The 26,314-nt window shown below is 46.8% G+C and overlaps 1 protein-coding gene and 1 long non-coding RNA gene across 6 annotated transcripts in view; one reads left to right on the top strand and one right to left on the bottom strand.

Moving 5' to 3' along the window:
* Positions 1 to 26,314, bottom strand: part of TRAF7 (TNF receptor associated factor 7) — a 51,793-nt gene that overhangs the window by 7,210 nt on the left and 18,269 nt on the right. For all 5 annotated transcript variants that reach the window (XM_039349720.1, XM_039349717.1, XM_039349716.1 and 2 more), the window contains 10 exons: positions 24,467 to 24,500; positions 21,429 to 21,612; positions 18,592 to 18,726; positions 12,806 to 13,023; positions 10,270 to 10,343; positions 8,070 to 8,118; positions 4,829 to 4,956; positions 2,595 to 2,677; positions 625 to 664; positions 220 to 336 (listed from right to left, as the gene is read on the bottom strand). In XM_039349720.1, coding sequence (XP_039205654.1) covers positions 220 to 336; positions 625 to 664; positions 2,595 to 2,677; positions 4,829 to 4,956; positions 8,070 to 8,118; positions 10,270 to 10,343; positions 12,806 to 13,023; positions 18,592 to 18,726; positions 21,429 to 21,612; positions 24,467 to 24,500 — 1,062 coding nt within the window. The remainder of the gene's footprint in view (positions 1 to 219; positions 337 to 624; positions 665 to 2,594; positions 2,678 to 4,828; positions 4,957 to 8,069; positions 8,119 to 10,269; positions 10,344 to 12,805; positions 13,024 to 18,591; positions 18,727 to 21,428; positions 21,613 to 24,466; positions 24,501 to 26,314) is intronic.
* LOC120310852 lies at positions 21,638 to 23,388 on the top strand. The gene is made up of 3 exons (XR_005557477.1): positions 21,638 to 22,213; positions 22,306 to 22,425; positions 23,039 to 23,388. It is a non-coding gene; the product is annotated as an uncharacterized LOC120310852 (long non-coding RNA).

Below are 26,314 nucleotides of genomic sequence, written 5' to 3'. Positions count from 1 at the left end.
AGCAGGTCTGAACACCAGTCAAAGTAGCAAGGAAAAGGGGAGAGGAAAAAGCAAGGCCAGCTCTGAAGGATCAAGGAAGGTCCTATATCAACCCAGAATGACCGGCAGACAGAAGGGAGCAAATCTAAGTGGACAACCCGCTTAGGCCAGGAAAAGAAAGGATCTGGGAATGGAAGGAAGGTTTCTGTTTTCCCCACTCCTCTGCATCAGAAAATGTACCTTAATAGCTTTCAGGGAGCCGCTGAAAAGCATGTTGTGCGAGGAGACAAGAGTGCACACAGGATTGTCGTGTGCACGGATGGTGTTGACCTTCTGCAAGGTCTGAATATCCCAAACCTGCCAAAAGTCAAAAAGGATACAGACAAGTGGTGTCGGCAGCTTTACCGTACATAGTGCAAGAGCACTATGTCTCCAAACTTGGCCACATTAAGACTTATGGACATCAACTCCCAGAATTCCTCAGCACAGCTGGCTGAGGAATTCCGGGAGATGAAGTCCACAAGTCTTAAAGTTGCCACGTTTGGAGACCCTCCGCAAGAGAATGATCAGGAACTTTCCCTCCTGGAGGAAGCCAAAGCAGGTTTCCCCCCCCCCCCGCCCTGCCTCCCCCAACTGACCACTTACAATAATGGTGCAATCAGCTGAGCCACTGTACAGTTTGTTCCTGGGCAAAAGAAGCAAAAAGAAGTCAGAGAGCTAGAAGACTTTCATTGGCACGATTTTTTTTTCTCAAGATGATGAAAAAAGATAGGGATGGGTGGGTAAACTTCCTCCAGAAAAATGTAGACTGCAACATCTGTTGTCAAACTGAGCTGCTAAAAAAATTTCCATTATTCAACAAATGGCATACATCCCAAATCTCTTGAAAAACCAGAATAACACAGTTGGAAGGAACCTTGGAGGTCTTCTAGTCCAGGGCTTTTCAACCAGTGGTACGGGCACTACCTGTGGTACATTGGCACCTGGCAGGGGGTACACAAGCATCCTACAAAAGTGCTAGCAGGGGAGAGTAATGAGCTGAACTGGTGGCAGCACCACACAAGCCTGAGCGAGAGACGGCTGGAGCTGCAGGGCTGTCAGGGCTCAGCGGAAGCACCAGGATCAGCGCCAGGCTCCAGCTGGAGCTCAACACTGATCCTGGCGCTTCTTCTGAGCCCAGAAGAAGCACTGATCAGCTCGAATGTTGCAGCATCTCCAGGGTCTTGTGATTTACATTCAGATGCTTGGGAACTGATTCATATTTATGACAGTCACAGTGTTTCAGAGTCATGTGGAGTGACCAAAACCTGCTGCAACTACCCAACAGATAGGGGGGAATAAAAACCAAACATCCCCCCCACCCCACCCCCACTGCAATCCTCAACAGAAATGCTCACAACAATGAAAATCTCGGACAGGAGGAAGAGCGCGGGCAGGCGGGCAGGCAGGTGTCTTGCTCGGCTGTGGCTTGAGGGGCTCTTTTTTCAGTGCCCTTGTAACTTCAAACAGTCACTAAGCAAACTGTTGTAAGTAGAGGACTACCTGTACTTTATCATTTTTCCTTTTTTTTTTTTTTGGTCATCAAGTTTTTGAGACCTTGCTAGGCGACTGGTGGTACTCGGATGTTGCCATATCCTAAAAGTGGTACCATGGGTGAAAAGTTTGAAAAGCCCTGTTCTAGTCCAACCCCCCTGCTTGAGCAGAGCTCTATGCCATTCCAGAGAAGTGGCTGTCCAGTCTCTTCTTAAAAACTTCCAGTGATGGAATAACTACAGCTTCTGGAGGCCAGCCGTTCCACTGATTGTTCTCACTGCCAGGAAATTTCTTCTTAGTTCTAGGTTGCTTCTGTCCTTGGTTAGTTTCCACCCATTGTTTCTCGCCTTTTGGAGCTTTGGAAAATAGGTTGACCCCCTCTTCTTTGAGGCAGCCCCTCAAATATTGGAAGACTGCTATCATGTCTCCCCTAGTCCTTCTTTTTGCTAGACTAACATCCAATTCCTGCAACCGTTCTTCGTATGTTTTAGCCTCCAGCCCCCTTGTTGCTCTTCTCTGCACTCTTTCCAGAGCCTCAACATCTTTTTTACATCGTGGTGACCAAAACTGGATGCAGTATTCCAAGTGTGGTCTTCCCAAGGCATTATAAAATGATACAAACAGTTCAAGTGATCTTGATTCTATCCCTCTGTTAATGCAGCCCAGGACTGCACTGGTTAAACCAAAAATATGCAACGCCACACAATCCACGCAAATGAGTTCAGTTTGAATATAACTTGCAAAAATCAGGTTTTTCTGGTGCTCACATGTAATTCACATTGCCATTTGAGAAATTAAGGCATTTCCCTCATGACTGAAAACAAGACTCGGATCCCCACAATTCTTTTGAGGAGAAGTGGCTGGTTGACTTTAAGAAAACAAAGAGCAGAACTAAAATCTAGCTACCCGTCACTGCCTTTACATGAGTGATTTTTCTCCTTGGCAGCTTGCTGATGGGTGGACTTCAACGCCCAGAATTCCCCAGCCACCCGCAGTCCACCCATCAGCAAGCTGCCAAGCAAGGGAAACACTGCTTTATACAGTAGAGCAGGGGAAGGCAATGAAGCCAGCGGCTGACTCACCCCTGGATGCAGAGTGCCAGGACAATCCCATCGTGGCCTTCCAGGGTCTTTTGGCACTTGTAAGTGGTACAGGTATCCCAGACCTAGCAGAAAATAAAAGGTCACATGACTGGACTCAAGGGCAACCAGACCCAGGGCAGGAAGTCAGTGCCAGAGCTGGGAAGACAGGAAGCATCTGGACTGTCACCTGCCCACCTGCTTTCCTCTCTTTCCGACAAAGAAAGGAAACAGGTAGGCAGATTTTCCCAGAGAGCTGAACGCAAACGAGTGCAGCTCCCGGCAGTTGTCCTAATGGCCCGGAGGTCAGCAAGGGAGGCTGGAGTTGTGCCCGGGAGACACAACGTTTACCTTTTTTCCTCAAAACTGGGGTGGGCTCCTGCCAAATGCCTGCTTCAGTGCCCTTGGAGACGAGGAGGCTAAAGCAGCGCTCGGCCTGCTCTTCCAAAGAGGGGGTGAACACAACTCCTTGCCTAGCATTGTGCCTTCCAACACACAGGCCTCTGGGGGATTTTCAAGTCCTCCCTCACTGTCGTGAATACCAGCTGCCAAAAATGAGCTGAGCTGAGTCTTTCAGGCCCTAAATTACGTCAAGATCCGAGGGGAGAGGACAGCAGAAAGTCCGTGCATGAAGAACCCCCCAAAGAGTGGATAAACAAGGGGCTCCCTCATTGTTCAGCTCTCCGATTATTACACATGCTGCTTTCATTCTGAACGAACTATCGATGTTAAAAGCTACCAAGGCAGCTAGCCAACTCTGCAGCAACTGACGTTGAAATCTGAACTTTTTTTTAATTTTTTTTTTTTTTTACAATTGTTCTCTTCATCGCTTGGCTTTCTGAAATGCAAGTTAAGACAAACAGAAGCAAGCGGCTGGTTCTGAGCGGAGGAATGGCGATTCTAATGCAGCCTGCACTGCTCTTCCACCCAGGAGTTTAAAAAAGCCCTTCCTTTGGCTTATTCACTCGTTTGGTAAAGGCAACTGCTACTGGTGGCCTGAAGAAGAAAAATCCTTTTAAGGAAAGCTCTACTCCTTACAATTCTTGGCAACATAATGGAAATGGTTTGATATGCCCTGATGGCTCAGTGGTCAGAATGCAGCATTGCAGGCCGACTCTGCCAACGGCCAGCAGTTCGATTCTCACTGGCTCAAGGTGGACTCAGCCTTCCATCCTTCCCAGGTCGGTAAAATGAGGACCCAGATGGTTGCGGGCAATATGCTGACTCCGTAAACTGCTTAGAGAGGGCTGTAGAGCACTCTGAAATGGTACATAACTCTTACGTTTTATTGCTGTTGCTGTCAGCTCTACAATGAGCCATTTTCTCTGTCTCATCCTAGGTTGCCACATGCAGAGGAGGAAGGGTTCTGTCCCGTGGGAACCAAGGTCACCTCATACTCCTGGGACTAAGGACGGGGCAGTGTATTAGAAAGCCCGCTGAACATTTCTCTTGGGAAACGTAGTAAAATGCATATTCTTGAGGGTGGGGCATTATACTTTGTAACCAGGTAATTTTTAGTGGGAAATTCAGATTTGATTTCACTTTTGACCGTGCCGATACTTTGTAACCAATAAACATGTTCTTTGAGGAATTTGCAAGCCTTGGAGTTCTGCTTTATTTGTCTATTGCAGTGGTTCTCAACCTGTGGGTCGGGACCCCATTTGGAGTCGAACGACCATTTCACGGGAGTCGCCAAACAACGCAGTCTGCCATTTTTTTCCCCCTTTTCCTTAGCTGTGCTACTCCCTTTTATTCTATTGGTTTTTGAAAGCCAATAGAAGAGACTCTTTTGAATAGAGTCTAATTCTATTGGCTTTCAAAAGCCAATAGGAATTGTCCAAGCTGTCTCTGCCCTGCTGAGCCCGCCAAAAGCCCCATTCTGCAAACGGTGCTGCACCAGTTGAGTAGTCCCCGACTTACGACCGGTTGAGTAGTCCTCGACTTACGACCGGTTGGGGGTCACGGCATTAAAAAGGTTGAGAACCACTGGTCTATCGGAACCATGACAGTTGCTAGAGTATATTGCTTTCGCCCCCCTGGGATTCTTTTATTCAAGTCCACAGCCTTTGCCCACAACCAAGTACCGACCAAGGATCATTTTTACTTAGAAGCCCAAATTGAGGCTGGTCAGACACCAGGAATCCTGGCTGAGAGCAAGAGGACGCGCTTTTCCCGAGGCCCCCTCAAGTCCACACTGTACCACACGCAAAGGTTCAAAGAAGGAACAAGCGTCTTGCCTTGATGGTTTTGTCGGAAGAGCCACTGAAGAGCAAGTCACCGATGGAATAGACACAGAGGCACCAGACGGGGCCCTGGTGGCCAACGAAAGTGCCTTTGCACTTGAAAATCTGCTGAGGGTCGTAGGCTGCAAAGGAGGAGGAAAGAAGGGGTGTTATTGCGCAAGCAGCCACACCCCAAACCCCGAGCCCTGGAGAAGAGGTGGAATCTGACTTCTTGGGCAGGTCACGGGGGAGAAGCAGTCGAGGATGTGTGGCTCAAAGCCAGCGCCTAACCAGCCCAGCAACCTTTTTCCCAAGAAAGGATCCGGGAGACTTGCAAGTGATCCTCTCCAACTCTACGTGCTCGGCCATTAAACAAAGATATTCTACGTATCGATCAGCACTTATAGCAATACAGGTAGTCCTCGACTGACGGCCATAATTGAGTTGAAATTTTTTGTTGCTAAGTGAAACATTTGTTAAGTACGTTTTGCCCTATTTTACGACTTTTTGTGCCACAGTTGTTAAGTGAATCACTGCAGCTGTTAAAGTAGTACAACGGTCGTTAAGTGAATCTGGTTCCCCCACTGATTACACTTGCCAGAAGGTTACAAAAGGTGGTCACGTGACCTTGGGACACTGCGACCGTCATAAATGTGAGTCAGTGGCCAAGCATCCGAATTTCAATCATGCGACCACGGGGAGGCTGCAACCGTCGTAAGTGCGAAAAACAGTCCTAAGTCACTTTTTTTCAGTGCTGTTGTAACTTTGAACGGTCGCTAAATGAACTGTTGTTAAGTCAAAGGCTACCTGCATTCAGTTAGATCAAAGGTTCTCTCAGGACAGGAAGACAAAAACCTTCCAGAAGAGCCGCAGATCCTGCAGCCCCGCAGCATTGTTGACCCTTTATGCTGCTCCCTGGCACAGGATCAGATTGTTTGAGAAATTGCCTCTTCCCAATGATCTCTACCCTCCCACTAGGTCAGGCAGGAGGGCTACTGTTGGTGGCAGATTCTCTCTCTTAGGGAACTCCATCTGGTGGGACCCAGGTGGCCTGTTTTTTCCCTGCTGTGACCCTTCCCCTGGAGCATCATCCCCCCTCCCCCAGGTGTAGTTAGCCCCATCTCTGCCAGCCTCTTGGGAAGCCTTTAAAGCAGGGGTCCTCAACCTTGGCAACTTTAAGGCTTGTGGGCTTCCACTCCCAGAATTCAGCAAAGCTGGCTGAGGAATTCTGGGAGTTGAAGTCCACAAGTCTTAAAGTTGCCATGGCTGGAGACTCCTGCTTTAAAGCATACTTTTTTCACCAGCCTTGGGGATCCCAGAGAGCGCCTATACGGTGCCTGCATAAGATTAAGTGATGTTTGTTCTCCTGCTTTCTTGAGATTACGTTTATTTTATGTTTGCCTTATATGCTTATTTCATTTATCTTGGACTGTTTTTAATGTTATGGAGTTTTCGACTGCTGTTATGTCATCAGAGTTGTGAGTTTGTGAGATGGGTGACTATGTGAATAGGCTAAATAAGTCAATAATCCTAAACCAGGTGACCCATGAATCAGATTTGGAAGCCTTGCTTTGTTTGAAAAGGAAGTAAGAGCAGGGCAGGCACAGTAATCCAGAGGAAAAAAAAATGGAGGTTTCCAGAGCCGGTGAAAATGGGACTTTAAAACAAAATACTTGTGTGAAAAACACTTTCTAAACTGCTTTGAATTTACTGCCAAGCAGCTTCAGCAAGTGATTCATACACATCCCCAGCGAAAGGCGATCAGAAATAAAAGTACGATCAACATATCATTAAATAAGAAAAAAAGGTCAATAATGCACTCAGTAGCATTCTTTGAATTAAATCTACTTTGCAGTCTTTTTGCATGAAGGAAAAAACTGGAAAACTGGAAAAAAAGGCATAATCTCATTCCAGCCTCAGATGATCCAGTGAAATTATTTTGCTTGCTACATTTTTCAATACAATGTTGTTCTTAACCGAAGAGAAAAAGAAAACCCCAAGCATCTAATTAGTTCTCATTCTGAAAGCAGAACTTCCGAATCAGTAATTAGAAGTTTTATATGATAAAGAAGAAAAATTTCTCTACACCCAGAAATCCCAGAATGCCTCTTTCTGTTCAAGGAGAAAGAAAAGGTACTTGGGGCTAATGGACAAAGACCTGGGGAAAAAAATATGGAACTTTGATCTTATATATGTTGACAGTACCAAGATTACTTTACACTCAGAAATGGAGGACTACATGGATTCAAGGAACGGTTACAAAAACTGATGGAGCTAGCAGAGATGGCTAAACTAACTATACTGATTAAAGAAAAGAATTGTTGTTGTTAGTTGCGAAGTCGAGTCTGACCCATCGCGGCCCCATGGACAACGTTCCTCCAGGCCTTCCTGTCCTCTACCATCTTCTGGAGTCCCTTTAAGCTCACGCCTCCTGCTTCAGTGATTCCATGCAGCCACCTCATTCTCTGTCGTCCCCTTCTTCTCTTGCCCTCCATCTTTCCCAGCGTCAGGCTCTTCTCCAGGGAGTCCTTCCTTCTCATTAGGTGGCCAAAGTAGAGTTTCAACTTCAGGATCTGGCCTTCTAAAGAGCAGTCGGGGTTGATCTCCTCTAGGACTGACCGGTTGGATCGCCTTGCAGTCCAGGGGACTCGCAGGAGTCTTCTCCAGCCCCAGAGTTCAAAGGCCTCAATTCTTTGGCGCTTGGCCTTTCCTATGGTCCAACTTTCACAGCCATACATTGCAACTGGGAAAACCATGGCCTGGACTATACGCACTTTTGTTGGCAGGGTGATGTCCCTGCTTTTTAGTAGGCTGTCTAGATTTGCCATAGCTTTCCTCCCCAGGAGCAAGCGTCTTTTAATTTCTTGGCTGCAGTCCCCATCTGCAGTGATCTTGGAGCCCAGGAAGATAAAATCTGTCACTACCTCCATTTCTTCCCCATCTATTTGCCAGGAATACAAATACTTTTATTGTTACGTGGAAAACCGCTTCTAGACTTTGTGTTTGAGGTGGAAAAAAATGAAATTTTGATTTGGGGGTTTACCAATTAGATTGAGGTCTGATGTTGATATTCTACTTTACTGCACCAAAGGAAGTCGGATGTCAATGCCTTTTTTTCCCCCTTTTTTCTTTTCTCCCTTACCTCACTTCTCTACTCCCTTTCTCCTTCCCTATCTTTTCCTCTATTTACTTTTGTATTTTCATTGTATTGTATATTATAAACTAATAAAAGAAAGAAAAGGTAGTAGATACTCACAGCCCAGAATCCCCATGTTCAGTCGGGCGTTGATATGAGACAGTTCATCCTGTAGAGAGAAAGAAGGCAGGTGATAAAGGCCAAGTGGGAAAAATGCTAATTTCGACACTGAGGTGTGACAGGAGTGGAAAACGTAAGTGCTGCCCTCTGCTCTGCTCGACAGACGGAGGAGTCGAGGTTTGTAAGCCTCAAGCCACCATAATTGACCGGGAGAGATGAGAGCGGGTGCCCACAGCACGAACAGGGACTGGCAGAGGCAATGGCTGAGCATCACTTGGATCTGAAGCTGTTTTGCAAGCCTTGGCTTTGGAACCAGGCTGTGTACCACTGTTTGAACTAACATACAGCTGCATTCACACAGCAAAATGAACCAAAAGTTGATTTTAATGTTGGTTTGTAAAGATGCCTGAGGGAGGAATCCAGGTCTTGCTCAGACAATGCCACATTTGTTTTACCCATCACTTTTTCTCCAGGGATGTATTTATTTATTCATCCCTCGGCCCGCCCATCCATCCCACCATCTACATGTCACCTCAACTTCTCCGGGCAGCTGAGAAGCAGAGAAATGCAGGACCCACCAGGCAGGTTTGTGTTTGTAAAGTGGACTTTCTGGTAAAAAGCGAGGTGTGTGTGTGTGTGTGTGTGTGTGTGAGATTCCAAGAGAGAGAAGATTAACACAGGCACACATCTATATGATTATTTAAGGTTTTTTTTAAGGTTTTAACTTCTACTGGTGGTCTTTTTTGTGAGGTAAGAATTTGACAGGTTTGTGAGTTTTCTGGTTGATACTCGTGGGGATGTATCAGCAGAAAAGGCAGGAAACTGTATTTCACCTTTCTTAATGAACTGTTTTGGGTTGGTTATTAGTCTAACCTGGAGGCTTTGTATAGATAGTCCTCAACTTACAACTGTTTGTTTAGTGACCATTCGAAGTTACAACGGCACTGAAAAAGGTGACCTATGGCTGTTGCAGCATTCCCCCTCCCCCCGTGGTCACGTAATCAAAATTCAGATGCTCAACAACTGATTCGTAGTTATGACAGTTGCTGTGTCACCTTTTGCGACCTTCTGACAATGGGAAAGCCAGATTCACTTAATAGCTATGTTACTAACTTAACCACTGTAGTGATTCACTTAACAACTGTGGCAAGAAAAGACGTAAAATGGGGCAAAATTCATTTAGCAACTATCTCACTTAAAAGCAGTAATTTGGGGCTCAATTGTGGTCGTACGTTGAGGACTACCTGTATAAGGCGTGTTTTCTCTCTGTGCTTTTCCTCAGGCTACATTAATTTCCTTGCCTGAAACTGGCATTTTGTTGTGCGTCTTCAGGCCAATGCATGGCAGGGAGCGTAGAGGCCAAGAGTCCTGTATTTGCCACACGCGCACAAAGGAGAAGCCCAGTGAGAAAGCCCAGCTTCTAATATACTACAGAAAATCATTCCCAAAAGTCCCAGGCCCATCCATGCCCGCCCTGGGGAGGAAACGGCATCCATTGTCAGGGCTGCATCTCCCCTATCCAGGCTTCATGAGCTGACAGCCAGACATTAGCAACGGGATGGGGGGGGGGGAGAGGGAAAGATTGGACTGTAAGGAAGAAGGGGGGGATGGAAGCCCAGCTGCGCCTTGCAAGAAGCTTCAGCCAGCCAAGATCAACTACTGAAATGCAGAGCTGGGAATCAAGCATCTATCTCCTAAACAATATTGTTGTTGTTGTTGTTAATTGCGAAGTCGTGTCCGACCCATCGCGACCCCATGGACAACGCTCCTCCAGGTCTTCCTGTCCTCTACCATCTTCTGGAGTCCATTTAAGTTCACACCTACTGCTTCAGTGACTCCATCCAGCCACCTCATTCTCTGTCATCCCCTTCTTCTCTTGCCCTCCATCTTTCCCAGCATTAGGCCCTTTTCCAGTGAGTCCTTCCTTCTCATTAGGTGGCCAAAGTATTTGAGTTTCAACTTCAGGATCTGGCCTTCTAAAGAGCAGCCTAAACAATATACAAGCATCTAATTGGACATTTACAGATAACTGGTGTGTGTGTGTGCGTAAGAGGGACAGTTATTTTGTGTTGTTTGCATGGGAAAACCTCAGATTCAGCTTAGGCTACTTCTGTAACCACCTAAGCTTCAGTAAAGTAGATTCTTGGCCAAACCAAATGGCCAGGCGTCTTTCTGTGCTAGATGACTGGTTGACACTCACGTTGAGCATGGAGGCATCTCGCCTGAACTCCATCAGATCTTCACTTAGCTTGCTCTGGTTCTCATCCAGCACATCTGAACAATGACAGGTAGGAAAACGGGGCATATGATTTCTGGTTGCAAATGCAAATAAATCATAAACCCACTGAGGCCCCACACCCAAACTAATCCCAATCCATTTCAGTCTCCTGCTCCAGAAATATTCTGCTGAAAGTTCTTGCAGTGCAAAGAGTCGCCTTTTCAGTGACAGGGGCAGCCTATAAATGTAACAGATCAATGAAGAATAGATTGATTTGTGCAGAAGAATACTTTTCCTGTAACAATTTGGTCATTTATTGTTATTTGTTTATGGCACTTGGACGTACCATCCAACCATGCAGCTTTACTTCCTGATCCCTGTGCTCTGAGCCTCAGCACCGCTTTAAGCAAGCCCAAGAATATCTCAACTAACTGAGCTGCCATCAGAGTTACGGATGTAAAGATCGCTGAGGAAATGTGCCCCAGGCACCCTGTTTTCACTTGACCTCCGCAGTATGCCTGGCCTTCTGCCCACCTGCAAGCAGCATCTCCGCACTGACCCCTTAGAAGTCAGCCCCATGGGTGCTCTTGCCCATAGCCTGCTCAAAGGAAAAAGTTCTCCAGTCCCAGATGGTCAGAAAACTCAACATTCTTCCTGAAAAGAAATCTGACCAAAATGTCCAGCTAGGACAGTGCTTCTCAACCTTTTTAATGCCGCGACCCCCAACCGGTCGTAAGTCGAGGACCACTCAACCGGTCTTAAGTCAAGGACTACTCAACTGGTGCAGCACCGTTTGCAGAATGGGACTTTTGGCGGGCTCAGCAGGGCAGAGACAGCCTGGACAATTCCTAATAGCTTTTGAAAGCCAATAGAATTAGACTCTATTCAAGAGAGTCTATTCTATTGGCTTTCAAAAGCCAATAGAATAAAAGGGAGTAGCACGGCTAAGGAAAAGGGGGAAAAAAATGGCGGACTGCGTTGTTTGGCGACCCCCGTGAAATGGTCGTTCGACCCCAAATGGGGTCCCGACCCACAGATGGAGAACCACTGAGCTAGGATGATCAGCAACGGGATACATACTGACTTTCATGGCTATTTTGAAGCCCCCAGTTATAGCAATAGCAACAGCACTTAAGACTTATATACCGCTCCACAGTGCTTTACAGCCCTCTCTAAGAGGTTTACAGATCAGCCTATGGCCCCCAACAATCTGGGTCCTCATTTTACCGACCTTCCGGAAGGACGGAAGACTGAGTCAACCTTGAGCCGGTGAGGATTGAACTGCAGGCAGCTGGCAGGCAGCTGAAGTAGCCTGCAGTACTGCATTCTAACCACTGTGCCACCATGGTTATGTATGTATGCATGCACGTATGTATTTATTTAATTCATTCTTTCAATTTTGAATCAGAATTGTGCATTTTCTTTTTTAGAGTGGGTAGGACTAGCTGGATGTTTTAAAAAAGTGGAACACTGATTCTCCAAAGAAATCACAGAGCAAAATGCTCCAGGATTTTATTTATTTAGACATCTTTAAATCAGTTTTTGATTCCTGGCAATTTCCTGGATGAGTCCCGGCAGTTTTCCCAGAAAAGTTTTTGGAAATGGTTTACCTGTTGCCTCCTCCTCCTCCTTAGGTTGGAGAGTGAGGTGGCTTCATGTCTAAGGTGGGACTAGAACTCTCAGCCTCCTGGTTTCTAGCCTGATGCCTTAAGCCAGTGGTTCTCAACCTGTGGGTCGGGACCCCATTTGGGGTCAAACGACCATTTCACGGGGGTCGCCAAACAACGCAGTCCGCCATTTTTTCCCCCTTTTCCTTAGCCGGGCTACTCCCTTTTCTTCTATTGGCTTTTGAAAGCCAATAGAATAGACTCTCTTGAATAGAGTCTAATTCTATTGGCTTTCAAAAGCCAACAGGAATTGTCCAGGCTGTCTCTGCCCTGCTGAGCCCGCCAAAAGCCCCATTCTGCAAACGGTGCTGCAAGTTGTCTGCAGCGAAGGTGAGCTATCTGGAAGTTTCCACCCCTCCCTGCTGAGCAACTACTACAAATGTAAGTAAAAGAGGGCCAGGGGTGGGAGGTGGGAGGCCGGCGGGCGCAGGGAGGGTTGCGGGCATGCGTGGGGCCCGGCAGGTGCCTTACCTCCCTTGGACTGGGCCAGCTGGTGGCCCAGCTGGTGGTCGGCCTGCGTTGTCGCTGCCCCTTGTCAGCTACGCCTTGGCTGGCACAGGAGGCGGCACCACGCATGCGTGGCGCTCCCGGGCAGGGAAAGTCCTTGGCTTACGACCGGTTGGGTAGTCCTTGACTTACGACCGGTTGGGTAGCCCTCAACTTACGACCGGTTGGGGGTCGCAGCATTGAAAAGGTTGAGAACCACTGCCTTAAGCACTACCCCAAACCAGCTCTCGGGATATTACAGAAATCTATCAGAACGAGAAAGCAACTCTGGAAGGTGGTGGGGGTTTTACATGGGGCCCCCCAGCAACAGAAAGCAGAGCTACCTGCCTTCTTCAGAGACTCACCAAACTTCAGCTCCAAATTCTTCTCCAGCTGGTCTATCTTCTCGGAGAGCTTGCCCAGCATGGAGCGCAGGAAGGCAATCTCCTGGTCCTTCTGAGCCATGGCCACTTGCATTTCATGGAAGCGGTCATCCGTTTGCTGGAGGAACTCCTTCAGACCTTCAAATTTGCACATTTCCAGGTGAGTCTCGTAGGTATCCTGGTTTCCTATGAATGTACACCTAGCGAAGAGGAAGCAAGTTGTTTGTGAGAAGTTCCTCTTCAAAACAGGGATTCTGCCTAGGACCACATCAGAGTGAGCTTCAAGACTCTTACGTTTGTTCTACGCACCAGAGCAATTTTTCAGGCCAAGGTTTGCACTTGGCCTCTGAGCAACTCAAATCCCTATTCAACAACTAGTTGAGAGCCAGAAATTCCACAGACACAACATGGCCGAATAATCCCCATGTTTTAAGTCTGATGCTTTAAGCAAAATAGACAGAAAACCGCTACTTGTACATATTGCAATTGTACCAATGGACTGAGTGGCCTAAGATATCCGTGAGATGCATTGTGCCATCTTCTCATATGCCCAAATTGTGCCAATTCTATGAAGGGGCGCCTGCTTTTGGTTACCCATTTTTTGCCTTGTTAAATTACAGCCTGTATAACACCTCACAATCACTTGTTGTTCCTCGAGATTCCATTTCACTGAAGTTTCTTAAACTGATTGTTTCTCAGCTGGTCCTTGTTACTGTCAGAAATTGGGGTTCACTGAAATCCTAGCTCCTACCTGTGGCAGAATATGTGAAAACATTTTGGATATCAGATTTCCAAGCCTGTCTAAAGTCCTCCAACAAAAGGAAAGGCATTCCAACGTTCTTGCTGTCCGTGAAGTCCTTTCTTGTGTCCTACTGGAAAGCTTCTCCCAGCCAACGTTTGTGCCTCATTTTTTTCCCTCTCCTGATGCAGGACTTCACTTTTCTCCCTCTTAAATTTCATTCTGCTTGCTGCAGACCCCTGCTGAAGCATGTCAAGAAATTTTTGAATTTTCTTATTCTTCTCTAAAAATTTAGCCATTCCTCTTAGTTTTGTGACATCTTTTAGTTTCATATCCTTTCATCCAGGTTTTTAATAAATGGCCCTGGATGCAGGAAGGAATCCTGTGATGCTTTACTAGATACTTCCTTCCAAGGGGAGGTGGTGTCATTTATGAATGTTCTGCAAATGCAATCATTCAGCCATTTTGTGAAGCCATCTAAACAGCGGTGTCTTCCAGCATATAAACAATGCAGAACAAGAGTTGGAAGAGATCTGGGAGGTCTTCTAGTCCAACCCATGCACAAGCAGGAGACCCTATATCAAGGGTTCCCAACCCCCGATCCGTGGACCAGCAGCGGGCCAGGGCATGCCAGAAACCGGGCCACACGAACAAGCGAAGTCCCATCTGCAAGATGCAGGCAGCAGATGCCACCATGCCACCTCCGGTCTGCGGAAAAACCTGTCTCCATGGAATCTAAAGATTGGGGGCCACCACCCTATATCTTTTCAAGCATGTGGCTATCCAGACTCTTCTTAAAAACCTCCCGTGATGAAGCACCCACAATTTCCAAAGGCAAACTGTTCCACTGATTAATTGTTCTCACCGTCAGGAAATTCCTCCTTAGTGTTCTAGGTTGCTTCTCTCCTTGATTAGTTTCCATCCATTGCTTCTTGTCCTGCCTTTGAGTGCTTTGGAGAATAGATTGTCCTCTTCTTTATTGGAAGACTGCTATCATGTCACCCCTAGTCCTTCTTTTCATTAGACTAGACATATCCAGTTCCTGCAACTGTTCTTCTAAAGTTTTAGCCTTCAGCCCATTAATCATCTTTGTTGCTGTTCTCTGCAAAGTGTCAACATCTTTTTTATAATGTGGCGACCAAAACTGGATGCAGTATTTTACCATATTATGAATGAAAACTTCATAAAGATGTTTGTTCAATGCTTTGTGGAAGTGAAGGTATACTACTGTCCAAAGCATTCCTCCAATCTATTAACCAAGAGTATCAAAAAAGGAGATCGGTTAGTCTGATTGGACTGTGACAACCCTTGCTGCGTTCCTATCTAAATCCGCATAAATATGCTGTGCAATAATTTGCTCAAGGCCCTTGCACAGTACAAATGGCAGGGGGATACATCTGTAGTTTCCTTTTTTGAAAACAAAGACCTTGCCAGGGCTTCAGGATTTCCCAAGGACTGAAGTTCTGCAATCATTGCTGCTACTTTCTTTAGTATACTCCAATGGAAGTCCCCAGCCAGGGAGACTTGAACTGCTTTAAATTTACTAAACCGTCTTTGATTCTCTCCTTGTCCATCCTGAGCTGTAGTTCCCTCTTTCCTCTAAGATGCAACAATGGCAGGCTAGGGTTTTGTTTCGTTTCTGAGGCAAAACAGACGTAAAATATGAATTAAGATGTTGTGCCTTCCTGGCATCACCTATACCAATCCCATCCCTTTCACTTTGGCTTTTTTGCCCTTCCTTTTGTTTCTGACATAACCACCCCCACAAAAGGGGCCTTTTTCTTCTATTGGACATTTCTCAATAAGCCTCAGCTTCTTCCAAGCTTCAGTATTTCTGGTACAATCCATAGTTTCTAGCAAATGTGTCCTTTGCATCCTTCTTGGGCTATATGCGCCTCTTGCAGTTTCTATACACGTCTCTTTTTACCTTTTAGAAGCTCTGTGTATCTAACTAGCCTGCTTTGTACATGTCTCCCAAGGACAACATGGTCACTTTCTTCCAAGGTTCTAAGTCATCTTCTCTTCTGTAACCACTTCTCTGTTGGTAAAGATTTGGTTTAGGATAGCAGACCTGATCTTTAGATCTTGTTCTTTCCCTTTCTGACAAAAGAAGCTGTCGGCAAATTGGTTCGGGATTCACTTTATCTCTCACTTTTGGCAGAGTACAATTCCCAGCAGATGTCAGAATTGTTGAAAACTCCCATTGTTGCTTTGATCATTTGACCCAAAAATCCTCATCCATATTTTTTGCCTGCCCAGGCAGCTTGTAATAACAATGATATCACTTTAGTTTTTCTCTATTTTTATTTCCACCCAGAATGTCTCAACAGGATTTCCATGATACAATTGTGAATTTGTGCACAGGCATTTTTTAATCTATAGCACAACACTCTCCCCCCTTCCGTTGACTTTGTTCCCCCTGAGTTAAATTGTAGCTTTCTAGGCTATGCTCCTTGGTTGGTCACTAAGTTTCAGTGATGCCCATTTTCGTCCTTTCTTGTTAGGAATTCAAATTCATTTTGTTTCACGAGAATGTTCTGTGACTGCTGTAAAATATTTCTCAGACTGTGAGTTGTGCTTCCTCTTGACTTCATCTTTGTAGATTCCAGCCAGTCTCTAAGTCCTGCCTCTATCCTGGAGGCTCTCCTCTTTGTCCTTGCACTTCAGGCTTTCCTGATGAGAGTAGCAATGTGGCTGCTAACAACATCCTTCCTAGTCAGGATGAGATATAGCTCAACTCTTACTTAGATCCTTCAGGTTGATGGGAGTCGTCAAGGAACCCTTTGTTGTTAATTGCGAAGTCGTGTCCGACCCATCGCGACCCCATGGACAATGTTCTTCCAGGTCTTCCTGTCCTCTACCATCTTCTGGAGTCCATTTAAGTTCACACCTATTGCTTCAGTGACTCCATCCAGCCATCTCATTCTCTGTCGTCCCCTTCTTCTATTGCCCTCAATCTTTCCCAGCATTAGGCCCTTCTCCAGTGAGTCCTTCCTTCTCATCAGGTGGCCAAAGTATTTGAGTTTCAACTTCAGGATCTGGCCTTCTAAAGAGCAGTCGGGGTTGATCTCTTCTAGGACTGACCGGTTTGAACGCCTTGCAGTCCAAGGGACTCGCAGGAGTCTTCTCCAGCACCATAATTCAAAGGCCTCCATTCTTTTGCGCTCAGCCTTTCTTATGGTCCAGCTTTCACAGCCATACATTGCAACTGGGAAAACCATGGCTTGGACTATACGCACGTTTGTTGGCAGGGTGATGTCTCTGCTTTTTAGTAGGCTGTCTAGATTTGCCATAGCTTTCCTCCCCAGGAGCAAGCATCTTTTAATTTCTTGGCTGCAGTCCCCATCTGAGATGATCTTGGAGCCCAGAAAAATAAAATCTGTCACTACCTCCATTTCTTCCCCATCTATTTGCCAGGAATTGAGAGGGCCGGATGCCATGATTTTGGTTTTCTTAATGTTGAGTTTCAAGCCTACTTTTGCACTCTCCTTCTTCACCCGCATCAAGAGGCTCTTTAGTTCCTCTTCACTTTCTGCCATTAGAGTGGTATCATCTGCGTATCTTAGGTTGTTGATATTTCTCCCGGCAACGGAGAGGTAATGTTAGGCAAGGAACCCTAACCCTAACCCTCCTCATTATCCCCATTTACACAGGCTCTCTTGGAGGAGACTGTCTCTTCTTAAGCATGCTTATCAACTGGATAAGTCTCAGTTCTTTCAGCTTCCTGCCCAGGGCTTCAGAGTCTTGGGAGACCTTCAAAGTCCTTCCTGGCAGGGTTGTTCTTTCCCATATGAATAAGTAGGAAGGGTCCATTATTGATGGGTATGAGATGTCTCAGCAGCCTGTCTGTTGCATCCTGGACATGGGCATCTGAACGTCATCTCAGGCCTACACATTGTGGCCTCTCAACAGGAAATCCTATATACTTTTTCTTTCTAAAATTGATTTTTAGGCTTTATTGAGCTGTGATGGCTTGAGTGATTTCTGCTTGCTTCCATGAAATTGAGTCAGGTAGCAATAGATGTCACAGATGTTGAGAAGCAATGTCAACTCTGAGGGTCTTTGGACCCTTCTACTACTACTACTACTACTACTACTACTACTACTACTACTACTACTACTACTACTACTTCTTCTTCTTCTTCTTCTTCTTCTTCTTCTTCTTCTTCTTCTTCTTCTTCTTCTTCTTCTTCTTCTTCTTCTTCTTCCTCCTCCTCCTCCTCCTCCTCCTCCTCCTCCTCCTCCCTTCTTCCTGTTCTCTGGCATTCCTATTCTTCTCTCTGTTTTCTCCTAAGGAAGTTTATTTGTTCTATCCAAGAAACTCTCGTTTTTTTTCTGATATCTGGCAGTGCTTGGTTTCTTTCCTCAAATCCCTTTTCCAATTAGCCTGCATTTCCATTGGGGTAGTTTGGGTTCTCATTAGACAGGAGGGCATTTTTTGCAGACTTCCTTGACTGACCGTGCTGCTTGAGAGTCCCCCCCACACCCTTCCCCCGCCAGCCATCCAAGCTAAAATCCTCTTTTGCTCTCCTTTTCACTTGTTCAATGAGCTCGCTCTCTCGGGAACTGCCTTGCTTGTAAGTCCCCCGACAATGCTTTTCTTTTCATTGACTGCAGCTGCTGAACTGCATACATTTAGAGATAGAATGGAAGGCATTAAACAAACAGACAGATCTCATATTTATTATTACAACAAAACTGGCTTCTGATCTGAGGGAGCAAAGGGTTCTTGAGACTAGATACTTCAGAACAGCCTAGAGCCCAAGCATCATGGGGACCCAGCACTGGGTCACAGGGCAAGGCCTGGGGAATTGACCCTTGGGATGGGCAAAAAAGGGCTCCTTCTAAGGCAGTGTTTCCCAAACTTGACAATTTTAAGGCATGTGGACTTCAACTCCCAGAATTCCACAGCCAGCATCGCTGGCTGTGGAATTCTGGGAGTTGAAGTCCACATGCCTTAAAATTGTCAAGTTTGGGAAACACTGTTCTAAGGCAAGACTCTGCTAGGAGATCGTGGATCCCCGCTTACCCGTATTTGGAGTGAGGGCACTTGATGTGCTCACACTCCTTCAGATGTGCCTCCAGGTTCATCTTGAGCAACGGAGGGCAATTGGGATTGTTGGGGCAGCGCACTGGCCGGTAGTCACAGCTGCCTTCATGGTCCCTAGACATAAAAGGGGGAATGTCAGAAAATGAGTATCTCTCTCACATACGCGCACACACACACACCTACAATGGATTACTACTCTTTGGCAAAGGGACCAGATATTTCTCTGGAGTGGCATCAGGGAGGTCGTCTGGACATCTCCATCTTTAGGCAACTTGAGGGCAGCTGGCCATTTCCACAGCGTTGCCCTGAAGCCTAGTACCAATATTTGAGCTGGTGAGGTTTTACAAACACCTTGGAGTGTACTCACACAAAATGGATGTCTTTGTAGGCAGGGTGAAACACGAAAGCCACATTTTTACCAAAATGAAAATGGATAAGATGGGAAGAATCGTGATTCTTCCCCCCCCACTCTGTTGTTCCATGATGCTGGGCTATAACCATCCAGCTTTTGTAATCTTACGAGCTCTGGCTGTGGAAACAGAGCTGTGGTTTAGCTGAACAAACGGAGCTGGAAAGGTTTAATTAAGTCACTAAAGCAGTAGTTCTCAACCTTTCTAATGCCGCGACCCCATAATACAGTTCCCCATGTTCTGGTGACCCCCAACCACTTATACATCACCGGGTGCCAGGGGCGTGGCGAAAGAAAAGGGGAAAAAATGGCGGACTGTGTTGTTTGGCGACCCCCGTGAAATGGTCGTTCGACCCCAAATGGGGTCCCGACCCACAGGTTGAGAACCACTGCACTAAAGTATTTATAGCAGTTTTGCCAGCTCTGCAACAAAAGGGACTGAAATCTCTCTACAGCAGCGGTTCACAACCTGTGGGTCGCGACCTCTTTGGGGGTCGAACGACCCTTTCACAGGGGTCGCCTAAGACCATCGGAAAACACATATTTCCGATGGTCTTAGGAACCGAGACACTGCTCCTCTATCTGTCTCCGCACGGCTTCGAGCTGGGGGCTGTTGTAGCGCCGGATTCGTTTCTGTCGAGCATCTCCTAAGGGAGGCTGCGTTGCTTCGCTGCCCTTTCCGTGGAGGAGGCTGAACTAAGCTCTGCCGGCGCTGTCGCCCTCTTGGCACTCTCTCTCTCTCCCCGCGTGGGCGCTTCTCCAACCAGGCTGGGTGGGGCTGGCGGAGCGGCCTTCCTGCCACCCCCTCCCTGGCCAGCTGGAGCTGGGCAGGCCGGCAACCCTCAGAAGGGAGGCGAGGACAGGCGAGGCTCGTTGAGCCCCGGGTGCGGCGGGTGAGTGAGCGGCGTCGTTGCGCGCTTGGAGAGCCCTTAGGGTTGGGGGTCACCACAACATGAGGAACTGTATTAAAGGGTCGCGGCATTAGGATGGTTGAGAACCACTGCTCTACAGAGATGTCCAGCTTTTGTTCCCTCCCATGCAGCAACCCGTGGATAAGCTCCGTTTAGGACCCTTCCCAACAACTTGATCTTTGGCCACCAAAAGGCAGCTGCAAAATGGCTGAATTTCAGCTGTGCTTTTCAGAGGGTTGTTCAATTATCTAAGGTAGTTTTAAGACAAAGAGCAAGTTTTTTGGGGGGGCGGGCTCCTCCTCCCATCTCTACCCTTGAAAACCCCGCAAAGGGCTACGTTTGGTCGTTCTTCTTCCAGCTTAATGTCACCCCTGCAACAACTGAAAAACAACAGCCATTTTATCTTTTGCCTTTGCTGTTTTTTTCTATGTTGTTTGGTATTTTTTAGATGGGGGGGGGGAAATGCTTGAGTTGTTTCAGTTAGCCATAACAATTGCAGCTGTGTGAGAATCAAGGTCAATGGTAGAAAAAGTTTTGGTGGGCTGAAAGGTTGGGGGGAGAACCCACCTTTTAGTATAACTGGTGATAGTGATTGATGACAGCCTTTCTTGGGTGGGAATTATAATTTGTTACTTTGTATAAGGGGGGAGAGAACTTTAGTCTTGGGTTCATCTATGTAAGTGCCGATACTGTGTTTCCTAAATTAAATGTTCTTTAAGGAAGAAATCTTTGCCTTGAAGTTCTTTTAAGTCAGTGGTTCTCTTTTTAATGCCGCGACCCCCAACCGGTCGTAAGTCAAGGACTACTCAACCGGTCGTAAGTCAAGGACTACTCAACTGGTGCAGCACCGTTTGTAGAATGGGACTTTTGGCGGGCTCAGCAGGGCAGACACAGCCTGGACAATTCCTGTTGGCTTTTGAAAGCCAATAGAATTAGACTCTATTCAAGAGAGTCTATTCTATTGGCTTTCAAAAGCCAATAGAATAAAAGGGAGTAGCACAGCTAAGGAAAAGGGGGAAAAAATGGCAGACTGGGTTGTTTGGCGACCCCCGTGAGATGGTCGTTCGACCCCAAATGGGGTCCCGACCCACAGGTGGAGAACCACTGTTTTAAGTGGTTTCATCTATTGGAGTGTTTCTCAACCTTGACAATTTTAAGGCATGTGGACTTCAACTCCCAGAATTCCACAGCCAGCATTGCTGGCTGTGGAATTCTGGGAGTTGAAGTCCACATGCCTTAAAATTGTCAAGGTTGAGAAACGCTGATCTATCGGAACCACGACACTTAGATTTCTTGGGAAAAAAGTCTTCCCTTTGTCTGCAGCATTAATCCCAGGTCGTGTCTCCTCCCAAATCTCTCCACAGCCCGTCCTTGATTGCACTGTCAAAAATATGGAAAGGGGCAGTGGGAGGGAGGATGCCACCCTGCTGAATTCGAGGAAGCAGCCATTCCCAAACAAGCCAGAGATCGCGGGAAGAGGCTTCACGGTAACTTACTTCCTGGCACTCAGTTTAATGGTGAAGGGGCACCCATGGGGGTCCACCTCAAAGGCTGGAGTCTTGCCACTCGCGCTGGACCGGCAGCCGTACTTGCAGTGAATGAAGAGCTCCCCAATTTGTTCGGCCACTGCAATGTTGTTGACCACCACCGTCAGTTTGGCATTGTCCACCGGGCACTTCTCTGCAAGGAGAAACCCTTTGTGAAGATCATTCAGACACCATCCCGAGCTGGGATCCACTACGGCTAACCACTTTAAAACACTCCAAGGGAACATTGGAATCCAATTTCTAAGTAAAGCTGTTGTCCGCTTAAACACCAGTAACTTCCTCAAATGCCTGAATTTGTAAGTTTATCAATTGACTGGCATACATTTCATCAATTAAATAACTCACATATCTTCCTGTACATTATCTTAAGAGAGGTCATTCCTCAAAACCACCCATCGTTCTGTGCCTCTCTCGGGTGACTTTTCTGCGATCCCCTGGACTCTTTCAACCACGGTTTCAGAGACAGGAAACACAGAAACATTGTAGAGGAGATATCAAAATAGGCTCACTAAAACAAGGGGAGCATATCAGAAATTTGGAAAATCCAAAGCCCATCTACTTGCAACGTTGCCCTGGCAACCGCCTGCCTCGCCAAAGTTGTACAGCCCTGGTCTGCCCAAATCCACTACTCTGAACGTGGGAGTCACCTAAAGCAAGGGTTCTCAACCTTGGCAACTTTAAGACTTGTGGACTTCAATTCCCACCTGTACAGCGGCTCCTACCAAACCATTAAGGTAAGCGTGCTCTCAGGTGCTCCGCCTGCTGCGGCTTCTCTCTCTAGCCTGGGAAGAAGATTCCATCAGCTCTTTTCTCTCCTCTGCTCCAGATCTGGGACATCCGGAACCTAGAATGTGTGCATGTGCTACAGACGTCTGGGGGCAGCGTCTACTCCATTGCGGTTACCAACCATCACATCGTCTGTGGCACCTACGAAAATCTCATTCACGTAAGGATGAGCGAAGACCAGGAGGAAGGGGGCAGTGGGGCACTTTGCAGCCTCTTTCAGCCCTCCCCAGAACCTCCAGTCCTCTCTTTCTGGGATCTGGCAAGCAGACCGAATAGCTAGAACAGTGATGGCGAACCTTTTAGAGACCGAGTGCCCAAACTGCAACCCAAAACTCACTTAATGTATCATCGGGTGCTGCATGGACATGGCCCATTGGGTGGGTGTGGCCCACTGGCTAGGCATGGCCCATTGGGTGGGCGTGGCTGCGGTGGTAATGACAGACCGGATGGGACTAAAAAGTTCAGTCAATCAATTCCAATTTTGTGAGATCTTTTTTTTTCCGGCGAGAAGTTGAAATTGATTGATTGATTGAACTTTTTTTTTTTTTTTTTTGCACCCGGCAGTGGAGGCCTAAAGCGAAAAGGTTTTATAAAACCCAGCTGAAGGCCTAGGACTGGGGCGATGGCGCACGTGCCCACAGAGAAGGCTCTGCGTGACACCTGTGGCACCTGTGCCATAGGTTCGCCACCACGAAGCTGGAGCAACCAGAATCGGAAGGGGGAAACAATGGGAAAGTAACGCTCGGCCTTTGCTCTGTTCCCTGTTAAACTAGGTGTGGGATATTGAGTCGAAAGAGCAGGTTCGCACCCTCACGGGACACGTGGGCACTGTGTACGCTCTGGCAGTCATCTCTACGCCGGATCAAACCAAAGTCTTCAGCGCCTCGTATGATCGGTCGTTGCGGGTACGTAAGGCACAGCAAGTTGTTGGTTCAAGGCGAGGGGCGCAGAAGAAGACCATGGGAAAAAGGGGGAGGTGGCAATGGGAGGGATCCTAACAGATCTTTCAAAGTCTATTAATTTGATGAAGTTGAACTTTTAGGAAGCAGGCAGCTGGGCTCCTGATCCCTGAATAGCTGTATGGTCATCCCAACCCAAGGTCTCGTCAGCTGCCTGGCTCCACCAACAGTGCCCTCTGCTGCGTGAGGGACTTGTGTGTGTATGTGTGACCTTGCTAATCTCCTTTCTCCAAAACCTTTGAAATGAATTGCATTAGAGGAGAACAGGAGGAGCTTTTTGGGCCACGGTCCTGTTTGAACTGATTTCTCCAAAGTTAGGCCAAGCCCAAACAGTTTGAGAGAAAATAACTGTATAGAAGCAAGCAGAAAAATTGATTTCATTTCATTTCAATGATTTGTATGTTATGTGTGGGTACCGTATGATTATTCTCCACCCTCCTGTATTCTACTGGCAAATTCCCAAGTGCAAATTCGTGTAGCAAATTCCCAAGTGCAATTTTGTAAGAAGTTTTTGAGATCATGTAGGGCAGGGGTCCTCAATCTTGGCAACTTTAAGACTTGTGGACTTCAACTCCAAGAATTCTGGGAGTTGAAGTCCACAAGTCTTAAAGTTGCCAAGGTTGAGAACCCCTGACCTAAAGGAAAAATCCGGAGCTGCACTTGGCAAAAGTAGCTAGCAGAGTGAAATTTCTCAGAGGCTGTAAAAAGTACCAGAGTCCAAATCAACAGGGAAACCCTGGGTGCGATTTTTTAATTTTCTTTTTGATCAAGAAGCAAAAGATAAGAAAGCTTACATGTTCCAACAATACAGGTAGTCCTCAACTTATAACTGTTTATTTAGTGACCATTCAAAGCTACAACGGCGTTGGAAAAAAGTGACTTGTGACCATTTTTCACACTTATAACCTTTGCAGCCTCCCCGGGGTCACGTGATCAAAATTCAGACACTTGGCAACTGACTCATATTTATGACGGTTGCAGTATCTTGGAGTCATGTGGTCCCCTTTTGCGACCTTCTGTCAAACAAAAGTCCATGGGGAAGCCAGATTCACTTAACAACCGTGTTACTAACAATGGCAGTGATTCACTTAACAACTGTGGCAAGAAAGGTCACAAAATGGGGCAAAACTCACCTAACAATTGTTTCACTTAACAACAGAAATGATGGGCTCAATTGAGGTTGTAAGTTGAGGACTACCTGTAATCTCAAATACAATGTTCAACAGGACTGTAATTACCTACCAGAGGTTAAGGCACATCTCCTGCAAAATGTGTGCTGTGAAGAAAGAGAACACAAGACTGTAAGAAGTGGGGTGTGTATCACATAACATTTGTCTTCCCCACCAGGGAGAAGCCTCTATGGGTTCTGCTAGGCTGCATCTGCTCCCTAGAGACCCAGCCCTGTTAATCCAGTTTGCTCCAGGAGCTAAAACTGGTGGATTGGCTCCTTTTCTGCAGATCTTTGTGGACAAATCAGCCTCCATATGTCCAACTCAACTCTAAGAAAGCAAAACAGACAAATTGCATCATTCTTCCTCACATGCAACCCAGCAAAGGTTTTAAAAAATAAATTCATTATCTGGAAAGAAAAGATCCCAGACAAAACCAGATCTTGAAAAAAATTCCTTTTATCAGATGGCTGCATTCTGGACTATAAAAGGTGATACAGTTCCCTTTCCTATGACCATTACATCTCTTCTTCCAGACAGATGCCACTCACCTCCATCTTACTGAAAGCCTCGTTTCGTTTAGGCCAGGGGTAGGCAACCTTGGCTCTTTTATGACTTGTGGACTTCAACTCCCAGAATTCCTGAGCCAGCCACGCTGAGGGGAAAGGGAGAGTTTCCAAGCTGAGCCATGCTGGCTCAGGAATTCTGGGAGTTGAAGTCCACGAGTCATGAGGGGGCTATAGTTCCCCCATGCTGGCTCAGGAATTCTGGGAGTTGAAGTCCACAAGTCATAAAAGAGCCAAGGTGGCCTACCCCTGAGCTAGGAAGCTCACCGCTTAGAACAGGAGGACTTAGACAGGGGTAGGCAACCTTGGCTCTTTTATGACTTGTGGACTTTGGGTCATAAGCAACACTTATGACCCAAATTTGAAGCCCTGACAGTCTCCCCGTCCTGTGACTGCACTTTGGGCACTGGGCAATCAGCCCGCATTAATTTATTCTTATTTGTTTGTATCCGTCTTTATTTTTACAAATATCTAGCCAGGCGTATAGGACTTGGAAGAAGTGCAATGTCTGGCATGAATAACATCTGGAAGAATAAAGACATCTGTCTCGCAACCAAATGGAGATTAGCTAGCGCAATAATTTTTCCAATTGCTCCTTACGGCTGCGAAACTTGGGACTCTGAAAAAAGGCAGATAGGAGGAGGGAGGACGCTTCTGAGCTGTGGTGCTGGAGTCGACTATGACACATCCCACGGACTGCAAAAGTAACAAAGAAGTCCTAGAGCGAACCTCACCCAAAATAGTCACTTGAAGCCAAGATTGCTAAACAGAGGCTGTCATACTTTGGTCACATCGTGAAAGCTGACTCACTCAAAAAGTCAATCATGCTGGGAGTGATCAGCAGAAAAAGGAGGAGCCACTGGCTGGACACTATAAAGGATGACACTGGGATGATCGTGGCGGATCTGAAGGAGGCGGTGTGGGACAGAGGGCCATGGAGAGTGCTGATCCACAGAGTGGCCGAAGGTCGGACACAATGCCGTGTAAAACCGCACCAATGGTGAATCCTTACTGTACTTAATGACTGTGCTGTTTGTTTAACGAGCACAGTGATTGAGTCACTGCTTTACAACCATTATGAGTCACCACCATGAAGGGCAGGCTCCGTTGTGCTGTGGGTTGAAGTTCCTACCAAAGGAGAGGTTGGAAGCACAGTTGCACAGGATCCAGTGGGGGAGAAAAGGGCAGCCAAAGAAAAGGCAAATCCTTTCTTGCCTACGTCTCCTCCAGAGGATCGGGACGAGTAGAAGGGAAGGGAAGGGAAGGACTGACCTTTGAGACTGGCAGAAAGGGTGTGTGTGGGGGGGGGGAGGGCAGGGAATTTCAGGCTACTCGGTCTAACCTTTTCTGGGTCA

The sequence above is a fragment of the Crotalus tigris genome, unplaced genomic scaffold (assembly GCF_016545835.1).
Source record: "Crotalus tigris isolate CLP2741 ecotype Arizona unplaced genomic scaffold, ASM1654583v1 scf7180000018301.7375997, whole genome shotgun sequence".
NCBI lineage: Eukaryota > Metazoa > Chordata > Lepidosauria > Squamata > Viperidae > Crotalus > Crotalus tigris.
The sequence above is the reverse complement of the archived record's forward strand: the minus strand, read 5'-3'. Positions and strand labels throughout refer to the sequence as shown.